Raw genomic sequence first — 27,894 nt, 5'->3', positions numbered from 1 at the left:
CTGGTGGTCACACACTTTTCCCATTCCATTCTGAAGAAATCGCCTCAAGGCATGGAAGCGGGAAGAGGCAAGATTAAGGAAAACAATTGGGAAAAAAAACTTGAAAATCGCCTGCTGCCAGACTACAAGGTGAGGGGAGCAGATGCAAATACAATGCAAATGATATGTAAATATCTCTGTGGCCTTCTAAAAGGTTTTCTACAACTGGAAGGGCATTTGAATAACTGCTGGTAGTAACAGTGACTCAGAAGCAGAGCAAATTATTTCAAGACACTTTGTGACATAGACCTTTGCTGCCCAGCTAACACAGTGCACTTTCTTTAGTCATCTTTTTTCTCACTTGAATCACCTCACCTGCTATTAAAACAAAAAAAAACAAAAAACAAACAAAAAAAACCTGTCTGCCTCTGTAGAGGTTATCTAAGTTACTCTTTAAAACACTATATATACCTTTAACTTTTCTTCAAACGCCTTTCTCACCTAAATAAAGCCAAGTTAAATGTGTCACTTCCTCCCTAGAACAATACTTGGCTCCAGTAGATTATGAATGAAAGTGCCTCTCTCTCAGTTCTAGTCACTATGATCCTTCAGAGTTTTGTTCTTTTTCCTACTCCACAGGAACTGGCATATTCTCTTCTAATAACCACATGCTGATTTCAAAGTGAGTCCAGGAAAAAATATGTATGTGAAAACCAATTCACTTTTAGGAGCCACTGTAAAGTTATTCATCAAGAAAAGCTGCCTGTCAAGAAAGCTGTGGCCTTGCCCATCCTAAGCAAATACGTTTAAGTGAAATCATGCACATGCAACCGCAATGGGGTACATTTCCGGTACATTTCCGTCTACCTTTATGTATTTTTAAAGGGGACACTCCTATCAGATATGCATTTAATAAGAGCCTGGGTTGAACTGAATAGTAAGCAAGACAGTAAATACATCAGACCCACAGCAGAGCAGTTATTCTTGGTTACAGACCCAGGCTCCAGAAGCAACTTACCTCCACATCGGCCCCGAAAAGTTCCATTACTTTCTAGCACTCTAACATTCGAGGATGCCTCAGCTTTTGACAGCAGAGTCAAAGGAAAGGAAATCCCTTCCATTTCTGAGGTTTTCATCTTACTTGAAAGGACCACACTGTCATCCCCCAGAAAGCTAACAAGCATCTGGAGTGATGCCACGTTCAGTGTAAAAACACGGACAAAGCGCGGAGACGCCGAATCTCAACAAATGAGAGACTGAAAAAGTCAGGAAAGATGACGGACAAAGCGCGGAGACGCCGAATCTCAACAATGAGAGACTGAAAAAGTCAGGAAAGATGACGGACAAAAGCAGGAGACAGACCTCAAGAGACTGACGAAATGCTAGCACCACACTCAGAGTAACAAAGAGATGGAGAGCAACCCGGGCAGTGCTGCCGGAGCCAAGGAGTCCGGGGAAGGGAGGCCGGGCAAGCGGCGAGCGCCCTCCCGCGGCCGGGGCTACTTCTTACCTCCTGGGCGAGTTTCTGCTTGAGCACCAGCGCGGCACACAGGTAGCCTGCGCGGTCCACGAACAGCTCGTCGGAGCCGCACTCCAGGAAGGAGACCGGCGCGCAGACGGCACACAGAGCCCGGAACTTGCCCAGCGGCTGCACGTAGTCGGACCGGCCCAGGGCGTGGTACACGAGCGTGGCCACGGCGTACACGCCCGCGCCCCCGAGCAGGAAGGCAGCGCGGGTGTCGGCGTCCGGCTCGCCCCACTCCTCAGCGCGGGCGCACGCGTCGATGAGGCGCTTAGCCGAGCGCAGATAGCGTTCCCGGGCCGTGGAGAAGAGCGGGCTCTGCGAGACGTGGTAGAGCATGTAGGCCACTCCGGCCACGCCGCCATAAAGCCCCCCTTGGCAGCCGCTAGCCCCGGCCGTCGCCCCTCGGGCCTCCGCGTCGCCCCCGAGTGGGGGAAGCTCCTGGAGGATGCGCTCGATGGTGGCGGTGACCAAGGGCGCCACCGCCTCCTCACACTGGCCCGCCAGCAGGCTGCCCTGGTAGTCATCGAAGCGATTGGCGAAGCAGCGCTTGGTGTCCATGCTGTTACCCGTGCCCCCTAGTGCGGAGCTGAGGACCGCTTGAAGTCGTGCCCTGCAGCCGCGCACACCACCTCCGGCTCTCTGAGGCACTCGGATGGCGGTGTATGCGGCGGGGAAGGAGCGAGAAGGATGAGACGGAGGTGACAAGAGGAGGCGGGCAAGTAGCGGATGGCCAAGTGGGGCGCCGGGCTGCGATCGCGGGGATGCGTATCGTGCGCTCCCCTCTCAGAGGCCGCGCCCTCGCCGAACCCGCCCCCTCCTGCCCCGCAGCAGCTCAGCGGCCTCTCCAAGGGGCCGAGGTGATCTCTGGCAGGACCCACGCGGGGCCCGCGCCACGCCTCCCGCTCCGCCCCCGGCTCTTCCCCTCCTGGCGGAAGGCCGGGGACGTGCGGGACGCTGATCTGGGACTCTGGGACTCAGCATACACACACCTGGTGGTATAAGTGACAGTCTTGTCCCTTGTATACTCAAAGTGTGGTCCTTGGGTTAGAAGCATCAGCATCACCCGGGAGCATGTTAAAAACGCAGCGTCTCAGGCTTCGCTCCAGACCTATTGAATCGAAATCTGAATATTCAGCAAGATCCCCAGGTGATTCGCGTGCACATTGAAGTTTAAGGAGCCACGGAACTAGGCTAGAGTACCAAGACAAAACTAGGCGCCTTCTTTGACGTTTGTATTTCATCTTGGTCGCTTCGGAGTTCTCATTATGAATGTTTCAATCCCAAAGGCTGGGGTATTTGAGCACATCATGTTTAATGCATTAAAACGGTGAAATACCCCGTACGGGAACTTTTTTCCCAGCTTTGGTTTTTGTATTGTTTTCTTCGAGTATACAGGAGTAAAAACTCAAAGAACCACACAGGATTAGGCAAGGAAGGGGCACTCCCCTCCTGCCATGCGTGCATAGTAAAAGCTCAATACATATCTTGAAGTCATTAACTAGTTAATATTAGGATAAACGCTCTGTGATAATTTAATTAGGCTTTTTATCTCCCCCTTCCCTCCCTTCTTTCCCATGTTTGTTCTCTTCTGCTTTTTTCCCAAGGGTATTTATGGAGGTTCTCCTATATGTCCTGAAACCTGAAACCTGGAAATAGATGGATGAATAAGAGGGACATGATCCTAGACCTCTTGGAGCTTACAATTCAGTAGGAAAAAACAGAAAATGAACAATTACAAAAGCCAGTGGCCTTTCTTATACTCAGCTGTTTGAAGGAATTCTGACTTTCCCAAAGTGTTGACTCTTGAAGACTAAAGAGGTCACGTCTCCCAGGGGTATTTGCATTTTGATAGGGACTATGCAAGACACAAAGGAGTAAGTGGCTCATAGAACAGTTTCTGATACTTTGTGGGGAGAGTAACTACTCCACTTACTTGAAAGGCCAGTTTGGACGCATTTTTTTTTTTTTCCTCAGAAGTATTAAATGTCACCATGATTGGGAAGAAGAAATTAAATACCCTGCCCCTCCACCCTTACTTGATGTAGTCTGGGAAAGAACCTTAGTTTGCCAACATGACTGCCAGGACGGACACATCCACATAGTTCAATGACAGTATGGCCATCATCCCCCTTTGATGTTGCCAAAACAGGTTTATTTTTAATAATAATAATAAAAGTCCACTTTTAGGCAGGGAGCTTGACATGTTAAAGGAAGGAAAGGCATCAAGGAACCAACAGGAATGTTGAGTTTCTCCTTCAGACGTCCTTCCTCATCCCTCAACCATAACAGGCATTAGAGGTGATTTTTGTCCCCTCAGACAAGGAAACATAAAATAAAGCCTTTACCGGCAGAAATGAAGCCTTATTCCACTTCATTCCTTCACACCTCCCTCACCCTTGTCATGAATCTAGAGGCAACTCTTAACTCTGACTCTGATTATTCTTCCGAACACTCCAGCCCAGAGGTAGCGCCAGCAACAACAGGGATCTGCTAACTGGCTTCAAAACAGAACTGTATGTAAACGCGTCTCCGAGAAAACGCGCTCTTCTGCTTTTTCCCAGTTGTGTCATCTGTCCATTGCCCCAAAATGCTGTATAAAAAGCAATCACAAAATCTTATAGCATATGACAGTAAGTTTACTGTTCATACATCTGGGATCTTGGCTGGGCTCATTCAGGTGTCTGGAGGTCAGTTGGGTCATGCTTGGGGAGACTGAGGTGACTGGGCTGCGACCAATGTCTCTTGTCTTTTAGCTGGCCAACGCAGCATGCTTGCATGGCAATGGCAGAGGGGCTGAAGCAAAAGCAGAGACGTGCAAGACTTCTGAGGGTCTAGTCTCAGGACCACACACTCTTTTCTGCCTTAGTCTATTGGCAAATCACATGAGGAAATATAAGGTGTTTTTGTTGAACTTCAAAGTTGTATGACAAAGGGTATAGACACAGCGTAGGGTGAAGTGTTAGGGTTCTTTGAAACCCCACCCCTAATTGTCCTATACTTAATTTGCATGCAGCGTTATTTATTTTAATACCATTACTCCAGTAGAATATACTCCCTGTGAGGGTAGGGCTTTTTCTTGCATTTATTTACTGATATGCAAGAGTCTAGAATAGTCTCTATTCTACTACTACTACTACTACTACTACTACTACTACTATTGCTGCTGCTGCTGCTGCTGCTACTACTACTGCCACCACTACTACCTGTAGTAGATATTTACTAAAAGTTTATGAAATAATGAATGAATTACAATGAGAGTGCCATGAGAGACTCAAGGTACCCTAAAGTGTAGAATACAGAGTGAGGCTTTTTTTGAAACCTCAACCTGACATGTCTAAACTCCTCCTATATTCTTGGATCCTTTTCCTCTTGTGAGTACAAAATGTAAACATTCTGCGGTTTCTGCTCTTGTCTGTTTCTCTATAAGATATAGTGACTTCTATACTTTATCTTGAATTCAGGGCCTTCACACATTCTACTTTTGCTAACTAACCCTGTGCGGCAGCTTATATTTTTCCAATATGGCTACAACAATATCTCCTACGCCACATGTTCCTCTACAATCCATGTGACCGTGACATTCCTCTCATCAGGAGGGAGGTACATGTAACCTCTTCTGAACTCTGGGTGGGCTGATATCTCATCTGTAACAAATAGAATGTGATGGAAATAACACAGTATGGCATCCAAGGCTAAATTATAAAAAGTAATGCAGCTTCCATCTTAAATGTTGCAGCACTCACATTTGGAGCCTTGGGCTACCTTGTAAGAATCTGACTACCCTGAAGCTGCCTTATCGGGAGGAAGCCCAGACAACATGAAGAGGCCACTTGGAAGTGCCTGGATTGACAGGCCGAGGACAGCATCAACTGACAGCTATGTGAGTGAACCACTTTGGATATATCCAGTCCAGTCAAGTCTTCAGATTACCACCATCCTAAACTCTTCCAGAATTCCTGACCCAAAAAATTACAAACAAAAATATAGTTGTTATAAGCCTTTGAGTTTTAGGATAATGTGTTATGGAGCAAGGTAACTGGAATGTCCTGCTAGCTTCCCATAATCCAATGCTATGGAAGTCCCCTCTAATCAACAGTCTACACTCAACAGGGCAATGAGCAGTTAGGAAGATAAATATTTTAGAGAAATCTGGAAGACAGAAAAGTATGCAGGCACCCGAAAAGATGTGTTCTGAAATAACAATTCCAATTGGATTCTTTAAAAATAGTGATGACCCCACAAGAAATATGCAGTCTGTACAAAATCTTGCCAAGGCCATTTATTTTACCATTATCTGCAAGATTTGTCCTGATAGTCACAGAATTTCTAGGAGCATTTGCTGACAGGCAGCTCCCAACATATGTTTCTGTGATCTTGCTGAATTGCTCAGTTCCCAGTTCTTCTTCAGTATGTCCTTATTATGCAGATTATGCAAAACTATGGATGGAAGAGAGTATTAGTGGGTTCATCAAGGAAATCGCATAAAAATTATGCAAAACTATCTAGAAAAGAGAGTATTAAAATCAGGGTTTCTCTTATGCAAATTATTGCTCTCTATGGGTGAATATGAAAAAAATCAGTAATTGTATAACTGTCAAACCTTACCAATTAAGGTTTAATACATTTAAGGAATAATGCATCTTAGAAATGCTTTCAAAAGATTTTCCAAAGTTTTGCTCAAAGGGTGCATCCTAGAAATGCTTGAGATAACTGAATAGTGCTTTGTTCATTCCTTACAGCATATCCTCTGTGGAGACTCATCCCTACTTTATTAGATTAACAACATAATTGGAAACTTTCCCTAATTCTGCTCTTTGCTTTGCAGTTTTCTCTCCTTGGAATACTCTTCAAAATATTACCTCCTGGCTTGCCTCTTCACCTCTTTCTCAATGAGGTTGTCTCCAACTTGTTATTTTAAAGTTACTACCCTTCCACCAACATTAGTATCTAACGACTATATATTTTACTTACTTATTTTGTTTCCAATCTATCTCTCTCCACTAAAATTTAATCCCCAGAAGAACAGGAAATTTTGTCTGTGTTGTTTCCTCTTCTATGCTCAGCATCTAGATCAATGCCTGACACATGATATGTGCTCAGTAGATACTTATTGATGTCTGTGATGCTCTTCATAATGTCAAAATTTTCTATCCATCCATGGCTGAGTTTTGCTGTCTGCTTTCCTGACCAGTTGCTTGATTATACACCTCTGCCACAAGCAGTCACAAAAATGTGCATTCTAACATAGGATTTGATTCTCTTTATTGTCTTTTTCCCTCTACTTCCAGTTTTATCAATTTATAGTACTTTGTTAGCCATTATAGGCTAATCATGATTGCCAGTACACATGTAATCCCAGAATTAAAAGCCACCTGAAATAAGCAAGCAAAGTGGCACTCGCCACTCCACCTGAAGGAGGGGTAGCTAAGTTTGATTGGATCACATTGGCCAAGAACGAGCAACAGTGCACACCCAAGCTTATTGGATATGAAGGAAGTGTATGTCAATTATGCCCTTGGATATTACAATGTGTGTTTATGGATGAGTGATTTGAATGAACATTGCTGTATGGGACACTGCTAAAACAGGTATTCCTCCCTTGTAAACTAATGCATCTGTGTAAGGTACATTAAATTGGCAAGTGGGGATGTAGGTGTTCCTTTAGGTAGAGTAAATTATTTAACTGGAAACGTTTAACAGCTTCCTACATGTGGTCATTTCTAAGGTTTTCACCAGCATTCAGAAGAGTAGGAGGAAAAGTGATTGTAAGTTCTTACGGTGGTATAGTTCACTGGCTATTAAATAACCTAATAATAGCCTAGTGTTGATAATACATTAACATATCTGCTTTTTGTTTTATGGTACACTAATATTTTTCACTTGTACATTTGCAGTTCTCCTTATTGTAAGAAGTTCCAATGTCAACAACATAAGGTAGAAGTAATTCTCATATATAATTTTTAGACATTTGCATGAATGCAAATGGTGGTAGTCAAAAGAGCAGATATGTTCCAAATAATTCATATTGATTTATACTCTGGAATGGCCATGGTCATGCTTAGCGAGCTGTTCTCAATATGAGATGACTGCTCAACAGGACTTGACCCAGCATTCTCATGAGATACAGTAAGAGGCGATAACCAGAAAAACACAGGGTCTCAGTCCATAATCCAAAAGGTAGACAAACCAATTACCAAATGATTAAACAGAGCTAACTACTTTAGGATGGCAAAGATTAACAGAATCATAGAGCTAGAGATCATCTCCAAGAGATCATCTCTTTATGCCTTTCCTTTAACAATAAGGAAACCAAGGTCCATGGAAATCATACAACAGGGAATCGTTGAAAGGTTGTTAAGAGGAGAGTCATGGGATCACATCTGTGCTTTAGAAAGATCAGTTTTCTTGAAAATTAGAGAACATATTTGAAAGGAGGATAATATATCAGAGTGGTAAGTAGAATAATCAAGAAATGAGGAAATCTGAACTAATAGCAATAGGGTGGCAAGACTTGGAAGAAGTCAAGAGATCTGAAGCAAGCAGGTTTACAGGGTTTTATGAGCAACTGGCTGTGGGAGTAAAGGAGGATAAAAGTCAAAGATTATGGCTAGTTCTTCTCTGGACAATTGGGCCAACGAAGATACTATCCACCATGCCAAAGAATACATGCAGTGGAATAGATATGAGGCATAAAGAAGAAGGAAAATAGCTAATTCAGTTTTAAAACCTGAGTGTGGCTTTACAGTCTCATGATGTAAAAAGAGAAACAATAAGGCAATAAAATGTTAACAATATGTCCTGAAGGTTAAAAATTCAGTACAACTGATTAAAGGAGGTTGATAGAGGTGAGCTTTGGAAATTGGTTAATATAGGGATAGTACGGATAAAGGCATGTAGCTAGACTTCAGAATGAGGAAGCTTGACCACCCAGCTTTAATGGCCTTCTACTATCAGCAACATCTTGAGTTTATTTGGAGAAACCACCATTCACCATTCCTAGAACATGTGATTTAAAAGAAGCTACACCATTCCATGTCCCCAAGGGGGAGCATATAACCCAGGTCTGCCAAGGAGAAGCAATCCTGAGCTTTCTTGGCTAAAACCATTGGAAAGCTAAGATTGCTAATGTAGAAGGATTAAACCTACAGCTACTGCTGGCCCTCTTATGACTGCAAGGAGAAAGCACGCTGAGGATAAAACCACACACAGGAAAGCAGAACTGAGTAATAAAAAAAGTATGACATGCTATAACAAGATGTCTTAGAATAAAAAAGAAAAATAAAATAATAAACCAATAAAACAAAAATTATAATAAAAAAAGAAAAAAGTATGACAAAAAGTGTGACCCATGACATTATTAAAATGCCTGCATCTGGCCTTACCTGAAAGACTCTTCAACTATGGAACCCAGTACATTCCTTCTTTTACTTAAATGGGGGTATGTCACTTGCAAAAGAAGGAGACCTGGAATAATTCAGGGTTTTTTTGTCCATTTGAAGTAGTTTGCTGTGATTCCATTAGAGAAGCTAGGTAGGCATGGACGGGAGCAAGAAAAATATTTGCTGAAGTCACATTTGAGATGATTATTGACAACAGAGAATTCTATGAGCCTTTGAACAATGAACGAGTGGAGGTATTGAAATGAGACTTGAGGTCAAATTCCTGCTCCACCAAACCTCATTGTGTGACCTCGGGAAAGTTATTTAACCTTTCTAAGCCTTGGTTCTCTCATCTCTAAATTGCTAAAGACAATGGAATCTTTCTCAAAGCACGGTTAGGATAATGCCTATAAAGGGTTTAACTTGATGTCTAGCTCTGAATAAATGTTAGCATTTGTCCAAAATCATTATTATTCTGTGTGGAGTTGCTTTGAGAAGTGGATCATCACTGCCTGCTTGCCGCCTAACCTCTTGCATCCTCCTCTTTTTCTAAGTTGGTTCTCCTTAGAAAAGAGTCACAGGTTTTTGGTTTGTTTGTTTTGCTTATTCTTTCTCAATGATTCCTAAATAAAATGTGTTCCGTTTACAAGCCTAGCTATTTTTTTTAGGGTGACAAATTCAACTTCTAAGGTGAAAAAAGAAGTCATGTTGTGTTTTTCAGCTTTTATGTGATCACTGGTAATAAAGATTCAAGTTGACAAATTCTGTTGCTGATGCATGAGACAGAATAAAGTTAATCTTTCAAGGCTATCTGGTTCTGCGGCAGTAAGAGTAAACAGGAAAGCAAAAGCATGTGACAGAAAGCTATGTGGTGAGCAGATCTGCAAAGAGAGGATAAGCAGATAATATCTGAAGGGGGACTCTTAGTTGTTTTCAATCTTTTAAGTTCCACAGAAGTTTCCCACAGTTTCTCTTTACCAAGCTCTCACAGCTTTGGGGGGAAAAACCTCTGCAAGGTGTCCTTGGATATTTAGTTATTTGAGCTGCTTCTGGAAAGACTGAACAAGAAATTTGCTTTATTTTTGGCTAGAAGGTATACAAACCAAACTTAGTTTAAAAAGAAAATGACTGAATTCAGTTTCTAATTATATTTTTCTCTTTCAATTAAGATGTTCCAGAAAATTATTAATAGTATATTTCTGTGTGTCATCCAAATGGGTGGCTTACTCATATTTACTTGAAATTCACAATTAGAACCTCCACATAACTCAATCTCCAGGCCACCACTACTCAGTAAAATTGGTTTTTATTTAGATAGTGACATTCAGCACTCCCCCACATCTTTTTGGTCAAGAAACTGCACAGTTAGATTTTGAGTTTTGCATGAGACATACAAAATTTGAATTCAAACATCAGAGTACTAGTGATGCAGAAGTGGTAAGTAGGTCAGTACATATAAATGGTGATTGTAAAGGCATTCAAAAGATCGAGTCTTTTAAAAAAGGGAACCTGGAGATAAATCAATGGAATAGAACATCGTAACAGTCTAATAGGCTCCTGCTTCCAGAAAAATGTCATGGAAGAGTAAATAAATTTATTTTGTCTCAATATTTATTTTTAAAACTGAGGTCTATTATCTCTTCTAATGGTTTTATTTCATTTCCCAAATGATTAGATATAATCCAAATGATTAAATATAAATAAAGTGAGACCATTTATTTAATACAAGCTGATTCTTGTTTCTGATACAGGCTAAGTACACAACCCAAAAAAGAGAGATGTGGAGTGTGAGGCTAGCTAACAGGTTACTATCCAGACATCTCCTCTGTTTTTCCCAATTAACCAAAACAGCATGAGGCCCATTATTTTCCTATGGATAAAACGAAAAATAAAGAGGAGGATTTTCTTTCCTGGGAATTATATTTGTATATATGCTCATTATTATTTTAAAGTTCCTCTTTTACATAACATATTTGGGGAAAAAAATGCACTGAATCTTAGATTTATATACTCCTAGATTTGTAAAGTTTTAAAGTATCATATTATTGACCACTTAAAGCATGGATCTCTTTGTATCCATTAGGATTAGATTTAGCTGCATCAAAAATAAAAATGCAAAAAAATTGTAGGCACATAGAAGTTATTTCTCTCCTATTAAAAAAGCCCAAGGTACAGAGAGTGACATCATAAAATGGCAAAATGGGAAGCAGTAGATCCTCCTTCCTCCCATGGAGACAGATTTGGCAATAAAACATGGACTAACTCCCTCTGTGAGAAATCCAAACACTAGTTAAGGGGCTCTTGCATGCCAGACAAGTACAAAGCCAGTCACATCCAGGCCTGTATGAAAATTCATGGCACTCATGCTATAATCTCTCCCCCAATAGAGTGCCATATGCTTGGGAGAAAACTCCCAGCTTCTAGTTTCTAGCTTCTAGTTTCTGGAAAGGGAAATAAAAGACTGGGCTGTACTTCCAATGTTTTTACTTTCCAGGGTCTGGATGAGGAACCGGCTTTTGCCCACCTGTCTGGGAGCATTAACAGGAGCAGGCACATTCTTGATACCTGGGGGGCCCTGATAACAAAAGAGAGCTGTGCATCGTGCTGCTGCTACCCAGGACTCATGGTACAGCAGATAGAGGTCAATAGAGGTTGGCAGTTTCTTCTTCAGGGAGAAATAGAACAGTAGAGCATGTGTTCAACATCTGGTTTTTCATGGGGCTGCCTGAGGTACCGGTTTCTGTCTAGCTTGATGTGGGGAGCTGACAGAACCCAGCATACTTTAGATACCTGGGGTTCCACTAAAAGTAAAAAAGGACTAGGCTGTATGGTCATGTTTCTGCTTCAGATGACCCATGGTGAGACAAAAAGACACAGAAGGAGCAAGAGATTACAAGCTCCTCAAAACAAAAAACTGGCAAATCCCTCTAATTAGGAATCTGCGCACATGTCTAGAGAAGACACATTCAAAGAAAAGACTTGAGAGGCCCCCAGAATCTCTAGCCAGGCTTATTGGTTAAGATCTTTCCATGTATAAAGCTAATCCTTAAAGACTGGGAGAGGTGGCTGATTTTTCAAATACCCAGATACCAACACAAAATCACAAAAAGTACAAGACACAAGGAAAAATGGCCCAATGAAAAAAAAAAAAGAACAAAATAAATCTCCAGAAATTGACCCCAAAGAAACAGAGAGATATGAATTACCTAAAAGTGAATTCAAAATACCTGTCATGAAGATTTTTAATGAGCTCAGGAAAATGATGCATGAACAAAATGACATTTCAAAGTAGAGAGAATTTTAAATAAAAAGAATGAAGGAGACATTTTTGGAGCTAAAGAATGCAATAACTACAATGATAGAAAAAAGTCACTAGAAGGGCTCAACAGCTGACTTGATCAGGCAGAAAAAAAGAATCAGTGCACTCAAAAATGGGTAATCTAAAATTATGCAATAAGAGGAACAAAAAGAAAAATGAATGAAAAAGAATGAACCATATCTAAGGGTCTTGTGGGGCACTATCAAACAGACCACTGTATGCATTATGGAAATTGCAGAGGGGAAGAGAAAGAGAAAAAAAAACAGTTTATTTAAAAATAATTGCCCCAAACTTCCCAAATCTGGGGAAGAAAAAAAGACATCTAGATTCTAGAAGCCAATGGATCCCAAAAAAGATGAATACAAACAAATCCAAGTAAGATACATTATAATTAAGTTGTCAGTGTCAAAGACAGAGAATTTTTAAAGCAAGAGAAAAGCGATTTGTCCCACATAAGTGAACCTCAATAAGACTCAGAGGATTTCTCAGTGGAAACCTTGCTGACCAGAAGGAGTGGGATGACATATGTACAAAGTGCTGAATGGGGAAAAAAACAAAACAAAACCTTGCCAACCAAAATACTATACTTAGCAAAATGTTTCTTCAAAAATGAAGGAGAGCTAAAGACATTCCAAAATAAACAAAAGCTGAGAGAGTTCATCCTCACTATACCTGCCTTACAAGAAATGCTAAATGGAGTCATTAAAGTTGAAATAAAAAATGCCAAGCAGCAAAATGAAAGCATATAAAAGTATAAAGCTGTCTGGTACAGTGAATATGGATAAATACAGAATATTATAATACTGTATTGGTGGTGCACAAATCACTTTTAATTGGAAGACAGAAGTAACAAAGTATAAAAATAACTATAACTATAAAATATATTAGTGAATAAAATATTTAAACAAAATAAGATTCAACTATATGCTTTCTACAAGAGACCTACTTTATACTTAAAGACCCACATAGGCTGAAAGTGAAAGGATGGAGAAAAGATGTTTCATACCAAATATTATAAAAATGAAAACACAACGTACCAAAACTTACGGGATCTAGCAAAAGCAATACTAAGAGATGCTAAAAGAAAAACTATAGCTGAATTAAATTTAAAAGAGTTTAATTGAGCAAAGAACGATTTGCAAATTGGGCAGTCTCCTGAGCCAGAGTAGGTTCAGAGACTCCAGCACAGCCAGGTGGTAGAAGAAGATTTATGGACAGAGAAAGGAAAGTGACATACAGAAAACCGAAGTGAGGTACAGAAACAATCAGATTGGTTACAGCTCATAGTTTGCCTTATTTGAACATGATTTGAACAGTTGGCCAGGTTTGACTGGACAAAACTTGGTGATCAGCAGAAAAGTAGGCTACGGTCTGTACACAACTCCATTTAGGTTATACTTTATGATGTACAGAGAAACCTTTAGGCTGAACTTAAAATATATAAGGAGGCAGCTTTAGGATAAACTTGAGTTAATAGAGATAAGTTGATAACAATACATGCCTGCATTAAAAATGAAGAAATATCTCAAATAAACAATATCACTCTACACCTAAAGGGATTAGAAAAAGAAGGACAAACTAAGCCCAAAGTTAGCATAAAGAAGGAAATAACATAGACCAGGAATATATAAAATAGAGAATAAAACAATAGAAAATATCAATGAAAAAAGATTTAGTGTTTTTAAAAGATCAAGAAAATTGGCAACCTTTAACTAGACTAAGTGAAAAAAGACACAAGATTCAAATAAATAAAATCAGAAAACGATGAGATGGTGTTACAACTGATGCCATGGAAAAAAGGATTATAAGAGACTACTGTGAACAATTATATACCAGATCTCACAGGTATTTGAGGATAAACCCATCGCTGGACTCAGCTGTAAAAGGTCTTATCTGAGATCCCTTGGGGAACAGAGCTCCATCAAAGCCAATCCAAAAGGCCTGTGTAGAAAGAATTATTCTTGCTGCACTTTATGCAAATAATCAGGCCAAGCATAAGACTAAGGTCTGTTTTAAAAACCACCAGTCCTATGATGATTTGCTTTTTTTTAACAAGCATGAGGACTGGAGAGAGAGAAATTATGTTCCAAACTTATCATACATTTGTCATTAAATTCTAAACTCACTAGTTTTTAAGTTTTCACTTGCCTTTTAGACTAACCCTGCTTGTTCCTGTGAACCAACCAGCAATCTCTGGCTGCAGCTCAGAAAGAACAAGAGGGATGGATAATGTAAAAATCTGGATCAGTATTCTAATTCTGAGCAATTATCCTGCAAATCCTGCCAGGGGATTGGAGTCAATAGGATGTTCATCACTCAGAGATTTCCTTTTGGGAAAGCAAGAACAAGCCAGCTAACAAAAGACAAGCACCATGCACCCAAATCCTAACAAGCATAACTATAGCCACCAGGTGTTTGGGTGTGTCACAGGACATCCTTTTCTCTCTCCCTTGTTGGAGGAGGACTCAGTTCCACAGTTTCACCTTAGCATTCAGCTTATGATAAGGAGTCCGTGCAACACCCCCATGAGATACATTTTTATCCCAAACTAATTCCAAGCTTTGAGTCAAAGCCCTAGGAAAGAAAACTGGATCTAGGGGATCCAGAGGCAGACGACAACAGAGGTTAAAAGGCATAGTGCATGTGAGTGTGGCTGATTCCTGCTGATTAAGCCAAGCCCAAGCTTCCTGTCTCATGGATAAAGGCCACATTAGTATCCATGGCATAAATGAGGTCTAGGGAATTCAAGGCTACTGACAGCAGGGAAGATAGGGCACACGTGGGAAGGAGTGGATGATTCCCACCCGTTCGACCCCCTGCTTCATGGGTGCAAGTCGCTTTTACACTCATGGCCACATCTGCCAAGGTTGACAGGTCTTGGGGATACAAGGACAGAAGAGGGAAAGAGGACTCTCTTCCCTCTCTCATTCAGGTACCACAGGTATCTGTTAGGCAGAGAAGAGAACTAGGATGCCTGCTCCCCTCTTTCTATATGGGTAGCCATTCATCTTCAGTCTGTACCCCTTTCGAATGCATCCTGAACGAACCCCTGGGACTCCTTTGAAAAAAAATACCTTTTTTTTTCTTCTCTCCTCCTCTGTCCTCTCTTCACTGATAGGTAATTGTGTCCCCGTACTATGGAACACTTCCCTCAGATGCATCCTCCAAACTGGAAAGAGTTAATTTCCTAAATTCTAAACTGATTGGCTTGGGGTTGGGCTCAGGGGAGGGGGAACCGAGAAGCCCAACGTAATGGCAAAAGGGTGAAGTTTTTTACCAGCCGGGCATTTGGCCTCCCTGTCCCCATGCAAACTGGTAAAAGGGCTTTATAAGTTTTGAGCTATCCTTCCCCTTCCCCTTGTTTCGTTTTGATACATGCTCTCTTTTTTTTTTTTTTTTTTTTTTTTTTGAGGAGGAGTCTCACACTGTTGCCCAGGCTGGAGTGCGATGGTACAATCTCAGCTCACTGCAACCTCCGCCTCCGGGGTTCATGTGATTTTCCTGACTCACCCTCCTGAATAGCTGGGATTACAGGCACACCACCCGGCTAATTTTTTGTATTTTTGGTTGAGAAGGGGTTTCACTATGTTGGCCAGACTGATCTTGAACTCCTGACCTTGTGATCCACCCGCCTCAGCCTCCCAAAGTGCTGGATTACAGGCGTGAGCCACCGCGCCTGGCCGATACATGTTTTCTAATAACCCAGTTTGTCTGTTCTTACCTTCAGGCCATGAAACTCCAAACTGTCATACAACCAGAGCCTCTGACGATGGCCCCTTCTGCTGGGAACCCTTAGATAGGCCTCTGAGGGCGATCTGACTGCCGTTTCCCCAAAACAGCGCCCCCCTTCAGCAGGAAGCAGTTAAGATCGGTCTTCGTCCTTATCCTTATTCTAACAGCAGTTAGATGTACTTCTTCAGAGAGGGGAATGAGACAGCCAGGTGGGAGGGGGTCCCCCAGGAAAACACCAACCAGCCTGCGCATTGGGGTGGAGACACAGGAGTTCGCGCCCTTTGCAACGGGGAGAAGTCTGGCCCCACCTCTTCCTGTGTAGAACCTGGGATTTAAACAGCATGAGGTGGGAAGTGCACGGGCAGGAACTCTGGACTTGTGGAAAGTCCCTCTTCCCCCTTTTTCCCTTTTCACCCAATAAGATTCTGCTTTACTCAGCCTTCAAACCGTCAGCAAGCCTGAATTTTCGTGACCGTGGGATGGACAAGGAGCTAGTCTTTAGCTGAACTAAGGACAAGTCCTGCAACACTGAGAGCAGCTGCTGTTGGCGGGGCATATGATTGTGTTGTATGTGCAGGTATTGTAACATTGCTTAGCATTCCTGAGACCTTAAGTCACTGTCAAGGACTAAAAACTGCGATGATGACTGGAAGTATCTCTTCCACATCCAAAATAATCTATTTAGAATCGCTTCCCTAGTTCACCAGGTCTCTACCAAATATCAGTGCTTTTAGTTCCTTCCAAATCATCACTTTGACTTCTAAACCAATGTATTCCTGAATTATGCTGTAGAGAAAAACACAGTTTCCTCCATGTAGGTCTCCCTCCTTAAGTTTGTCTTCCTCACATCAAACATCTCTAACATTTAGAAAAAGACAATAGTGGCCGGGCGCGGTGGCTCAAGCCTGTAATCCAGCACTTTGGGAGGCCGAGACGGCCGGATCACGAGGTCAGGAGATCGAGACCATCCTGGCTAACATGGTGAAACCCCGTCTCTACTAAAAATACAAAAACTAGCCGGGCGAGGTGGCGGGCGCCTGTAGTCCCAGCTACTCGGGTGGCTGAGGCAGGAGAATGGCGTAAACCCGGGAGGCGGAGCTTGCAGTGAGCTGAGATCCGGCCACTGCACTCCAGTCCGGGCGACAGAGCGAGACTCCGCCTCAAAAAAAAAAAAAAAAAAAAAAGAGAGTAGTTTGTAAATGAATCCAGGTGCACAATTGTCCAAATCAGGAAAATAACTTCCTAAATCATTGAAAATAACTTCCTAAAACATTATTCATTGATAAATATGTTGGCCAAATCAATGTAAATATTTCAGTTGATCAGTTTGTCTACAGAGATTGTGGCTACAAAATGAAAAATCATATTCAGCTTATTTATATGTTATAAATGTAAAAGGAGCAACGGAAATAGCAATCACAATATCCTATGCAAAACCAGAAGTCCACTTCATTTTTTCCCAGAGGCACTGGTTTTTAGACTATGGGGCTGATGTTCCTAGCCATGTTATTAAGTATAATTGGTTAGATTACATTCTAAATTAAGCCAGTTCATTGGCGTAAACTCTGTATGGGACACTTGGCATCATAAAGCTCTTTCACAGCTAGATGATGTAGAATATCCTTCAGACTCTTTTCTTTGTAAGGAGTACTGTTAGGTCAAATGAACACACAGATAGTAATATAACATAATACTAGAACTATTTTTATAAAATCACAACTCAATTAACATTTTGTAAAAGGTTCAATAATATCTTAGAAAACTGTGGTGCGTTCACATGTGTATTGAATGCATACACTTGCCTATACATATTAGGCTTTGATCACTAATGTTAAATTCAGCTAAACTTTGGACCTTTATGTGAATTGTGGTATGAATATATATGCGTGTGTACATACATAAATATATGTGTATATAGATACATATATGTTATTCTTAAGAGTTGTGGTTTTAACATAAAATTAACAACCTGTATTTCTTTTTTTCTTTTCTTTTTTTTTTTTTTTTTGAGATGGAGTCTTGCTCTGTCACCCAGGCTGGAGTGCAGTGGCGTGATCTCGGCTCACTGCAACCTCTGCCTTCTGGGTTCAAGCATTTCTCTGCCTCGGCCTCCCGAGTCCCTGGGATTACAGGCGCCCGCCACAACGCCCAGCTAAATTTTTTTTTTGTATTTTTAGTAGAGACGAGGTTTCACCATCTTGGCCAGGCTGGTCTTGAACTCCTGACCTCATGATCCACTCACCTTAGCATCCCAAAGTGCTGGGATTACAGGCTTGAGGCACCACACCTGGCCAACAACCTGTATTTCAAAATTGAGGTTAAAATGGTAACAATCTGTCTGTAAATAATACTAATATTGCGTATTTTTGCCTGCTCTTCCAACAATGTTGGACATTAGCTGAGAACATGGCTTTTAACTGGTTATGTGTGTATGCATACAGTACTCTGTGAATTGGAAATTCTGTAAAAGATGCAAATTTTGCATTAGAAGCCAAGGAATAAGATTAAATCAGCACTCGTGGACAACTGAGATTATTGATTATTCTACATTATTCATATCCATGATATGAAGTGATTCTGGAATTATTTTGCTTGCTACTAGAAAATAAGCTAAGAGTAATGACAATTTGTTAAATGCATCTACGAAATTCCATCAATAGGAAAGTGAGAGCAGTCTTTTTTAATTAAATCAGAGGATACGGCACAGTAACATTTACCTGTCCTCAAAGTTTTATTACTTTATCAACACACAAAATTGCCAAGATTTTAGCCATTTGTGAAGTCCTCTAGCTATATACTAGGGAGTGTCATTTGTACCTGAACCACCTTATAAAATAGAGCTGCCTCTGCTCGATTATTTTCTAAATATTGCAATATATTTATATTTGTGAATTGGAACAATGGACCAGATGACAAATATGCATACAAGGAGACAAGAATACTGTCATATCTTTCTGGAATTTATACCAGAAAATAGGACAAATCTTCTAGAAATATGAAAAATATTAGCCTGACACTGTTCATTCTTACTTTTTGAGAACTTGTGTAAGTCATTTGTTCTCTTTTTGCCTCAAGTTCTTTATTAATATTAGTAGTGCTGGAATATATCCTGTCTGAGATACTGTGATCAAATTACTATATATCCAAGGATTTCAGCCCTTGGCTGTGAATCATTATCAATGGGAGGAATTTTGATTCTGCAGGCTTGGGTTAGAACCTTGGCATATATACTTTTAAGATGGGCCACAAGTGATTCTGATATTCAGCCAAGGTACGGAATAATTCTTCTACGCTTTGTGATTCAAAAACAAAATGGAAATCTTTAAGTCTATATTATTTCTTATTCCTTAACTATATTTTATACCTTGCTGAGAAAAATTGTCAGTGGGTGTAGCAGTGGTAAAATTGCTGCAGTGCATATCATTATAAGACAAGATATGTACATTGTTACTGGTAGAAAACTGATAAAAATGAATAGTGTATTAATCAAGATTCTACAGAAAGATAAGAAAATATGTGTGTGTGTATATATGCGTGTGTGTGTGTGTGTGTGTATATATAGAGAAAGGGGGATATATAGGATAATAGGAAATAAGATTTTTATATATATAGAAATAGAATAGACACATATATGCTTGTAGATAGATAGATAGATAGATAGATAGATAGATAAAGAAATTTTAAGGAATTGGTTTATGCAACTGTGGGGGTTGGCAAATCCAAAGTCTGCAGAGCTGGTTATGGGTTAGAAATTCAGGCAAAAGTTGATATTGCAGTCTTGATTCTAATGGCTGGAAACTCAAACGGATTGCTGTGTTTCAGTCTGGAGGGAAAATTCCGTCTTTTGGGGGGAACTTTTGTCTTTTTCCTAAAGGCCTTCAACTGATTGGATGATGCTCACCCATCCTATGCAGGGTAAATCTGATTTATTCAAAGTCTACTGGTATAAAATATTAAATCACATCTAAAAAATCCCTCCACAGCAACATCTAGACTGTTTGAGCGAATAATTGGGCACCATAGCCTAGCCAAGTTGACACAGAAAATTAACCATCCCAGAAAGTAAACTTACCAAGAGCTAATAAAAGCAAAAGAATTCCAAAGTGGGTTGGATCAGAATGAAAATGATTGAGTATCTGAGAAAGCCTGGCAGGTGCCACATGTGGGTGGAAGAGGCAACAAGGTTGCAGATAACATGAGTCTGCTAGAGGGTGAAAATGGTGTCCTGAGTTAAGTCTGCAGTAAAGGTTATAGGTAATGAAGAGCAGGCAGAGGCACACAAAGATGTCAGAACTGGTATTATTTCGACTCCATTAAACCAATGCACTTCATCACAATTGATTTTCATTGTTTATTTTAATTTTCTTGTATACTTATTCATTACATGCTACTCTGCTCAGAGCATTTTGACTTCCTTGAACATTTATTTATTAGCTTGTTGGTGTTGGTTTTGCTTGTCAGCTGCATTATTCATTTCTGGAGTAACACTTCATACTAAGGCGGTTGTTGCTTGTTGATTGAACAGGCCAGTTGTAATTTCTCTGTACTCTATAGTGATGTCAGTTTTCTTTAACCCAAGGACTGTTTGCACAAGTAAGTTGCTTTCACTCCTAGTTTTTTATCACTGCCAGTCAGGTACTCACCAAAGTTTGAATCTTCTTTACTCTTCTATCATGATGTCATTATCCTGTGGGCCTACTAGTTATGTACATGTATCTAAGTGAATTATTTTGTCCACAGGCTCCACTCTCTGATTTTTACCTTCCCATATAGCACTTGCTGAAATTTAATTTTCTCCAAATTTGGTGACTTTGGATAATACCATAACTACTGTGGTTTTTAAACTCTTTGAAAGCCTTTGGGGCCTATAAAAGGCACAGGGCTTTAGAAAAGTAATTCTCACCTATTGGTGTATATAATTTAGAGACCGTGTAAAATGTAGATGACTGGCTCCACTTCGAAAAACTTACGTTTTACTATGTATGGGGACAGAGGGGCCATAAGTATGCATTTAAAAGAAGCTACAGCTTTCTCTCTTGTATGATTAATAGTAATTTGCTGATAATTTGTCATGATGCAATATATAGTCTAAAATGGAAACTTTTTATTTTAGAATAATTTTTGATTTATGAACCAGTTGCAAAGACTGTATAAAGCATTTTCATGCACATTTTGCTCAGCTTCCCCTAAAATTAATATCTTACATTGTACATGGATGTAAACTAAAAAATTGACATTGGCATATTACTATTAACTAAACTTCAGACTTTATTCAAATTTGTAAATTTTTTATACCCATGTCCTTTTTCAGTGTCAGGATACAACTCAGCCTACCACATTGAATTTAGTTTTCATGTCTCTTTAATCTAAAATCTGTGACTGGTTCTCAGCCTTTACTTGTTCCCATGACGTTTATGGTTTTGAAGAGTACTTGAGAATTTTGTAAGATGTCCCTGGACTTGGGTTTGTTAGATGTTTTCTCCTCAGTAGACTAGGATTCTGGAATTTAGAGAAGAATACTATAGAGGTGAAGTGTCTTTCTCATCACATCCTATCAGAGTAGTGCATGATACCTACGTGACTTCTCACTGCTGATATTAACATTGATCACTTGGTTAAGGAGAGAACTGCCAGGCTTCTCCACTAAAATGTTACCATTTTTTCCTTTCCATATTTAATTTTTTAGAATCCAGCCCACACTCTGGGGAGGACATTTAAATTCCACCTCATGGAGGGAGGAGTATCTATGTACATTTTTTGAAATTCTTCATAAGACAGATTTGCACCTTTTTTTTCATTTATTTATTTGTACAATTATTTATATTACTATGGATTCATGGATATTTTATTTTATATTGTGTTATAATTTTTTAATTTTAATTCTCATGTTGCTTAAATTGTTTTAACTTTGGCCATTGAGTGCTCTTTCAGTTTGACTCCTGATCTGCTTTTATTCTTTTGTTTTCTGAGCACTTCCTATTTTCTGGCATTACATAATACTCCAGGCTCATCTTGTGTTTTCACTGCCGCAGGCCTAGAATTACTCATTTCTCCAAGGATGTCTCGTTTTGCTTTTGTTATTTTGGATAATTGTATTTAGAAACCAAGATCTGGGCAGTGGATGTACTTTTCACTACTTGGATGTCATTTTTTTCTAGTTTCTCAGCAGACAGAGCTATAAAATATACGCATGTATACTAACCAATATGTGCACACAACTATATGTATTTCTTTAAGTATGTATCTCTATACAAGTTAAGCTATTATGTATTATACATTTTGTTTTGTGTTCTCTGTTGTCTTACTGTTAAGTTTTAATAATTATTTATGTACTCTGGAGATGAATCTTTTGTATAATATTCTACTTTGAAAAATGAAAAAAATGAAGTGGCTGTAAAGTACAAAAACTTTTAAGGAACAGCCACATGAAAAATTTTGGAGATGCCCAGTTGACCTTTAGGAGCTTCAATGTGTGTTTTTTCTCGGGATTATTTAGAATATAGAAGTTTTATTCAAACCCTCACCCGCTTTAGATAAATGAGAACTCATATGAGCTTACTAGTTAGAGTACTGTATAGAGAATTGTTGAAATATTGGCTCTTGAATTTAACATACATTCCATGGAATTTTTCCAAGTGAGAAAGTTAAAAATAAATCCTTACCAAAATGGTCTTAGCAACTTCACATTATGAAATCTACTAAATATGTTGAGAGTTTAACAGATTCTTATAACTGATAAATGAAAATATTTGTGACATATAAATAAATCTGTATGATTTCTGCTTCTCCTTTATTTAGGCACTGAATGTAGAATATTTTTATTTTCAAGTTGTAGTAATCCCATGTAAAATAACAGTACTTTACTGGATGCTTATTCTGCGCCAAACACGATACAAAATCAAAACAAAAATATATGTTATATAGATTATCTTGATTTACACATAAACCATTTTTTGCATTAATGAGAAACCTAAGAGGAATATATTGATCTATTTTACAGAGGAGGAGCCACAGGGAAGAAAGGTATTGATCATGCCTTATTTACAAGGAGGAACTAAGGCATACCTGCTAGTAATGGTAGAAAACATTGTTCAGCTGCACTTAACAAGGGAAATAAGAAAATTTCTTTTAAAAATGAATAAGAATGTACAGAAAAAAATTACCATGTGATGAGAAAATAATATGCTTAAGGAATAATGCAAGCTGAATTTGTCTATAATTAAATTTTTTATAAAAAATCTTTTTCATAGTTATAGTTTTAAACACCATAAGAGAGATAAAAATTTCACTGATATTGTTCAAAGGAAAATCAAGGATTGCAACTGGACTGAGCAGAGGGGATGAAGATACTCAGTTTGGAAAGAAAGAAGGGAAACTGTCTTTATTCACAGAAGACATTATCATATATATAGAAAATTCAATGAACTCTACAAAAATGCTCCTGAAAGTAATAAGAGAGTTTACCAAGCTTGTATGATACAAGATGGATATACAAAACTCAATATTTATATATACTAACATCAAAAAATTGGAAATTTCAATTTAAAAATACTACATATAATAGTATCAAAAGCAATACTTAGAAAAAATCTGGGGAGAAACAATGTGAAAGACATACGAACTAAAAACTACAAAATATTCCTGAGAAAATTAAAAATTACATAAACAAATGGGAAAATGTACCTTTTTCAGTGGTCAGAAGACCTCCTATTGTTAATGTGTCAATTACCTACAAATTGATCTACAGATTCACAGAATCCTAATCAAAATCCCAGCGGAATTCTTTTTAGGCAATGACAAACTTATTTTTAAAATTTCTGTAGAAATTCAAAGGACCTAGAAGAAGCAGCTTTTTAAATGAACATTGTTAAAGAACTAATACATCCAAATTTCTAGATTTATTTTAAAGCTAAAGTAATCAACAGAGGGTGAAATTTGTGTGAGAGAAAAATCTGAAAGAGAAAAGAGTGTCAAGAAATTGACCCACAAAAAATATAGACAGCTGATATTCTACAAATTTCCAAAGGTAATTCAGTGGAGAAAATATAGTCTTTACAAAAATAGTTCTGAAATTACCAGATATACATAGGCAATAGACACTTTAAAAAAAAATAAGTACTTTGATCTGTATCGTGTGCTGTTTACAAAACTTTAAACAGATTTAAATTTTAAAAAATCTCTGTGACCTTTGGATAAGCAAAGTTTTCACAGATACATCAAAAGAAGCACAATCTGTGAAAGAAGAAATTAATAAATTGGACTTCATCAAATAAAAAAAAACTTCTCTTTGATAGACACTGTTAAGACAATGAAAGGGAAAAGCCAAGGATGAAGAGAAAAATTTGCAAATCATATAGGTGATAACGGACTTAGATGTAGAACAGAACAAGAATTTTCAAAACTAATATGATATCCAGCAACAGAATTTAAAAATGGGGGAAAAAATCAACAGAAACTTAAACCAAGGAGAGATAAGGATGGCAAATAAGCAAATATAGAGATGTTCAATACCAGTAGTCATTAGGACACACAAATAAAACCCAGAATGAGATTCCACTACACACCTGTTAGAATCCGGGCTGCGCAGGTGGCGTCAGCGCTGCCCAGCCTCCAGGAAGGAACCTGGGCTGCACGTGGCTGGCGGTCTCCTAGCGACTAGAGCCGCAGGGATCAGGAACCGTGGAAATTAGAGAGGTGGCACCCCAGCGAGGGCCACCATGGGGGACCAGAGGCCGCAGGACCGGCCGAGGTCCCCGGGCATGGACTCCAAGCCCTGGTACTGTGACAAACCGCCTTCCAAGTGCATCGCAAAGCGCAAGCACAGGCGCCTGAGGTTCCCGCCCATGGACCCTCGGAACCGGGTATTTGTGACGCAGTGCATGGACGACTTCCGCTACGCCTATACGTCTCCCGAAGATACGCTCATTTGTCGCCGTGACGAGTTTTTACTCCCCAAAATATCTCTCAGAGGTCCCCAAGCTGACCCCAAAAGCAGGAAGAAAAAGCTGCGCAAGAAAGCGGCCCTGTTTTCCAAGCTCTCAGGAGCCAAACCAGCAAGGAAGGCGTTCGTAGAGGAAGTGGAAGCCCAGCTGATGGCCAAGCCTCCTTGGCCATGAACTCCAATCTGGAGAAGATACGCCTCCAGATCTCCTACTACAGGTGCTGAAACCGCTGGATCCTGAGAGGAAGCTGGAGGACGCATGCGCTTGTGAGGGCCAGGAGACGACAACCGACAAACCCATGGAGCCTGGTAAATACCCCTGCAGGGAATTCTCCCCTCGGCCGCCCGAGACTCGGGTGTCCTGTCTCCGCCCAGAGCCTCCCAAGTCTCCGGTGTCTAGTCTCTGCCCGGAGCCTCCTGAGACTGGAGTGTCCCATCTCCGCCCAGAGCCTCCTGAGACTCAGGTGTCCAGTCTCCACTTGGAGCCTCCCGAGACTGGAGTATCCCATCTCCTCCCGGAGCCTCCTGAGACTGGAGTGTGTCATCTCTGCCCAGAACCTCCCAAGACTCGCGTATCTCGTCTCCACCCGGAGCCTCCTGTGACTGGAGTGCCTGATCTCTGCCCAGAGCCTCCTAAGACACGCGTGTCTCATGGCCCAGAGCCTCCTGAGAATGGAGTGTCTCTTCTCTCCCCGGAGCCTGCCAAGACTCGCGTATCTAATCTCCACCCGGAGCCTCCCAAGACTGGAGTGTCTCATCTCCGCCCAAAGCCTCCCAAGACTCCGGTGTCCAGTCTCCGCCGGGAGCCTCCCGAGACTGGAGTGTCCCATCTCCGCCCAGAGCCTCCCAAGACTCGGGTGTCCGGTCTCCGCCGGAGCCTCCAGAAACTTGTGTATCTCGTCTCCGCCTGGAGCCTCCTGACACGGGAGTGTCCCATCTCTGCCCGGAGCCCCCAAGATACACGTATCTCATCTCTGCCCAGAGTGTCCTGAGACTGGAGCGTCCCATCTCCGCCCAGAGCCTCCCAAGACTCCGATGTACAGTCTCTGCCTGGAACCTCCCGAGAATGGAGTGTCCCATCTCGGCCCAGAGTCTCCCAAGACTCGGGTGTCCAGTCTCCACCCAGAGCCTCTTGAGACTGGAGTGTCCCATCTCTGCCCAGAGCCTCTAGAGACTTGCGTCTCTCATCTCCGCCCGGAGTCTACTGAGACTGGAGTGTCTCATCTCTGCCCAGAGCCTCCAAGACCCGGGTGTCCAGTCTCCGCCCGGAGCCTCCTAAGACTGCAGTGTCCCATCTCCGCCCAGAGCCTCCCAAGACTCAGGTGTCCAGTGTCCGCCCAGAGCCTCCCGAAACTGGAGTGTCCCATCTCTGCCCGGAGCCTCCCGAGACTCGCGTATCTCATCTCCACCCGGAGCCTCCTGAGACTGGAGTGTCCATCTCCGCCCAGAGCCTCCCAAGACTCCGGTGTCCAGTCTCCGCCCAGAGCCTCCCGAAACTGGAGTGTCCCATCTCTGTCTGGAGTCTCCCGAGACTCACGTATCTCATCTCTGCCTGGAGCCTCCCGAGACTGGAGTATCCCATCTCAGCCCGGAAACTCCCAACACTCGTCGGGTGTCCAGTTTCCTACTACAGGTGCTGAAAGTGGATTCTGAGAGGAAGCCGGAAGACACATGGGCTCGTTGCGAGGGTCAGGAGACAACAACCGAGGAACCCACCGAGCCTAGTGAATACCTTTGTGGGGAATCCAACCCGCGGCCTTTCAACAGTCGGGTGTCCCATCTCCCCCTGGTGCATCCCAAGACTCATCGGGTGTCCAGACTCCGCCCGGAGCGTCCCAAGACTCGTCGGGTGTCCAGTTTCCACCCGGAGCCTCCCAGGACTCCTCGAGTGTCCAGTCTCCGCCTGGAGCCTCTCAAGACTCGTCGAGTGTCCAGTCTCTGCCTGGAGCCTACCAAGACTGGAGTATCCCATCTAAAAGAACTGTTCAGGAAGATACACCAAACACAACGGAGTGTGTTTCTGACTCTCTTCAACATAGATACACATCGAGAAAACTCCGTGACTTCAAGTGGGCAGGAGACCTGGGAGTTGATGAAGAATCCATCAGCACTCTGTTTGACTTTACCCCTGAGTGCAAAGCAAACTATCAAGACCAAAAGATTAAGAAGATAAACGAGTGTTCCTCAGGGCTGAAGTGCAGCATGGAGCTGGATGACATGGATGAGGTCAAATTCTTCTCACAGAAAAAGACTTGGATGAGCAAATCCAGACTGCATCGAATTCTTATAGTGCAGAGCATGTGAAGACGGGGTATGGAGCATGGTACCTCAAGCCTAAGTTGGGGAAAAAGCTAAGAAGTGATGAACCGTTGATTGACCCCAAGCTCCTACTTGAAAAGCCTGATGAACCCGACATTCTTGACGGTCTTTATGGACCAATTGCCTTTAAGGATTTTATATTAAGCAAGGGCTACGAAATGCCTGGCATCATTCAAAGGCTGTTTGCCAGGAATGGATGGACTTATGACTCTGTTAAGACTCCTATTCAACGTGCAATGCAAGTTTACAAGTACAAAGAAGACGTCACAGATGCAGCGGAAGAAGATTAGATGGTTTTCAATTTACTACTTAATTGGGTATTTCTGGCTCTCATTTTAAACATCAATCAGAATTTATGATGACTGGCCCTGTGAATGTACAATGTTGGCAACATCTGTAAATTCACTACCTAATGTTTATAAAGATTTCTTAATGACCCGCTTTGACTTCATTATTTCATATATTTTATCAATTATGTGATTAATATTCATATATACTTTTTTCACATTTTGAAGCATTGTGAATATTATGTCATCATTTCAATAACTTGTAAAAATACATACAACCAGAAACAAAAAGAAGAATTAATCTTAGAAAGAGAAATGGGGTCGGCTGCATTGACTCACACCTATAATCCCTTCCCACTTTGGGAGGCCCAGATGGATGGATCGCTTGAGCCCAGGAGTTCAAGAGCAGCCTG

General features: G+C 41.0%; 1 protein-coding gene and 1 pseudogene across 2 annotated transcripts; one reads left to right on the top strand and one right to left on the bottom strand.

Moving 5' to 3' along the window:
• Positions 1-1,180: 1,180 nt before the first annotated feature.
• Positions 1,181-2,459, bottom strand: LOC117084506 (lanC-like protein 3). Its single transcript, XM_033213277.1, has 2 exons — positions 1,490-2,459; positions 1,181-1,297 (listed from the first exon to the last, which is right to left on the bottom strand). Exons 1-2 carry the CDS (start codon positions 2,060-2,062, stop codon positions 1,181-1,183), a joined length of 690 nt encoding a protein of 229 aa, XP_033069168.1. The 5' UTR covers positions 2,063-2,459.
• Positions 2,460-24,490: 22,031 nt separating this feature from the next.
• On the top strand, positions 24,491-27,630 carry LOC117084496 (annotated as a pseudogene). Its single transcript, XR_004437483.1, has one exon. The product of XR_004437483.1 is annotated as a putative protein FAM47C (transcript).
• The last annotated feature ends 264 nt before the right edge of the window (positions 27,631-27,894 follow it).

The sequence above is a fragment of the Trachypithecus francoisi genome, unplaced genomic scaffold (assembly GCF_009764315.1).
Source record: "Trachypithecus francoisi isolate TF-2019V2 unplaced genomic scaffold, Tfra_2.0 Contig00495, whole genome shotgun sequence".
Taxonomy (NCBI): Eukaryota; Metazoa; Chordata; class Mammalia; order Primates; family Cercopithecidae; genus Trachypithecus; species Trachypithecus francoisi.
The sequence above is the reverse complement of the archived record's forward strand: the minus strand, read 5'-3'. Positions and strand labels throughout refer to the sequence as shown.

Bases quoted from the DNA above. Each gene is read 5' to 3' on its own strand.
- LOC117084506 (XM_033213277.1), bottom strand. From the start codon at position 2,062: ATGGACACCAAGCGCTGCTTCGCCAATCGCTTCGATGACTACCAGGGC. The intron at 1,298-1,489 runs GTAAGAAGTAGC...TGACTTTTTCAG, and splicing joins AGCAGAAACTCGCCCAGGAG to TCTCTCATTGTTGAGATTCG.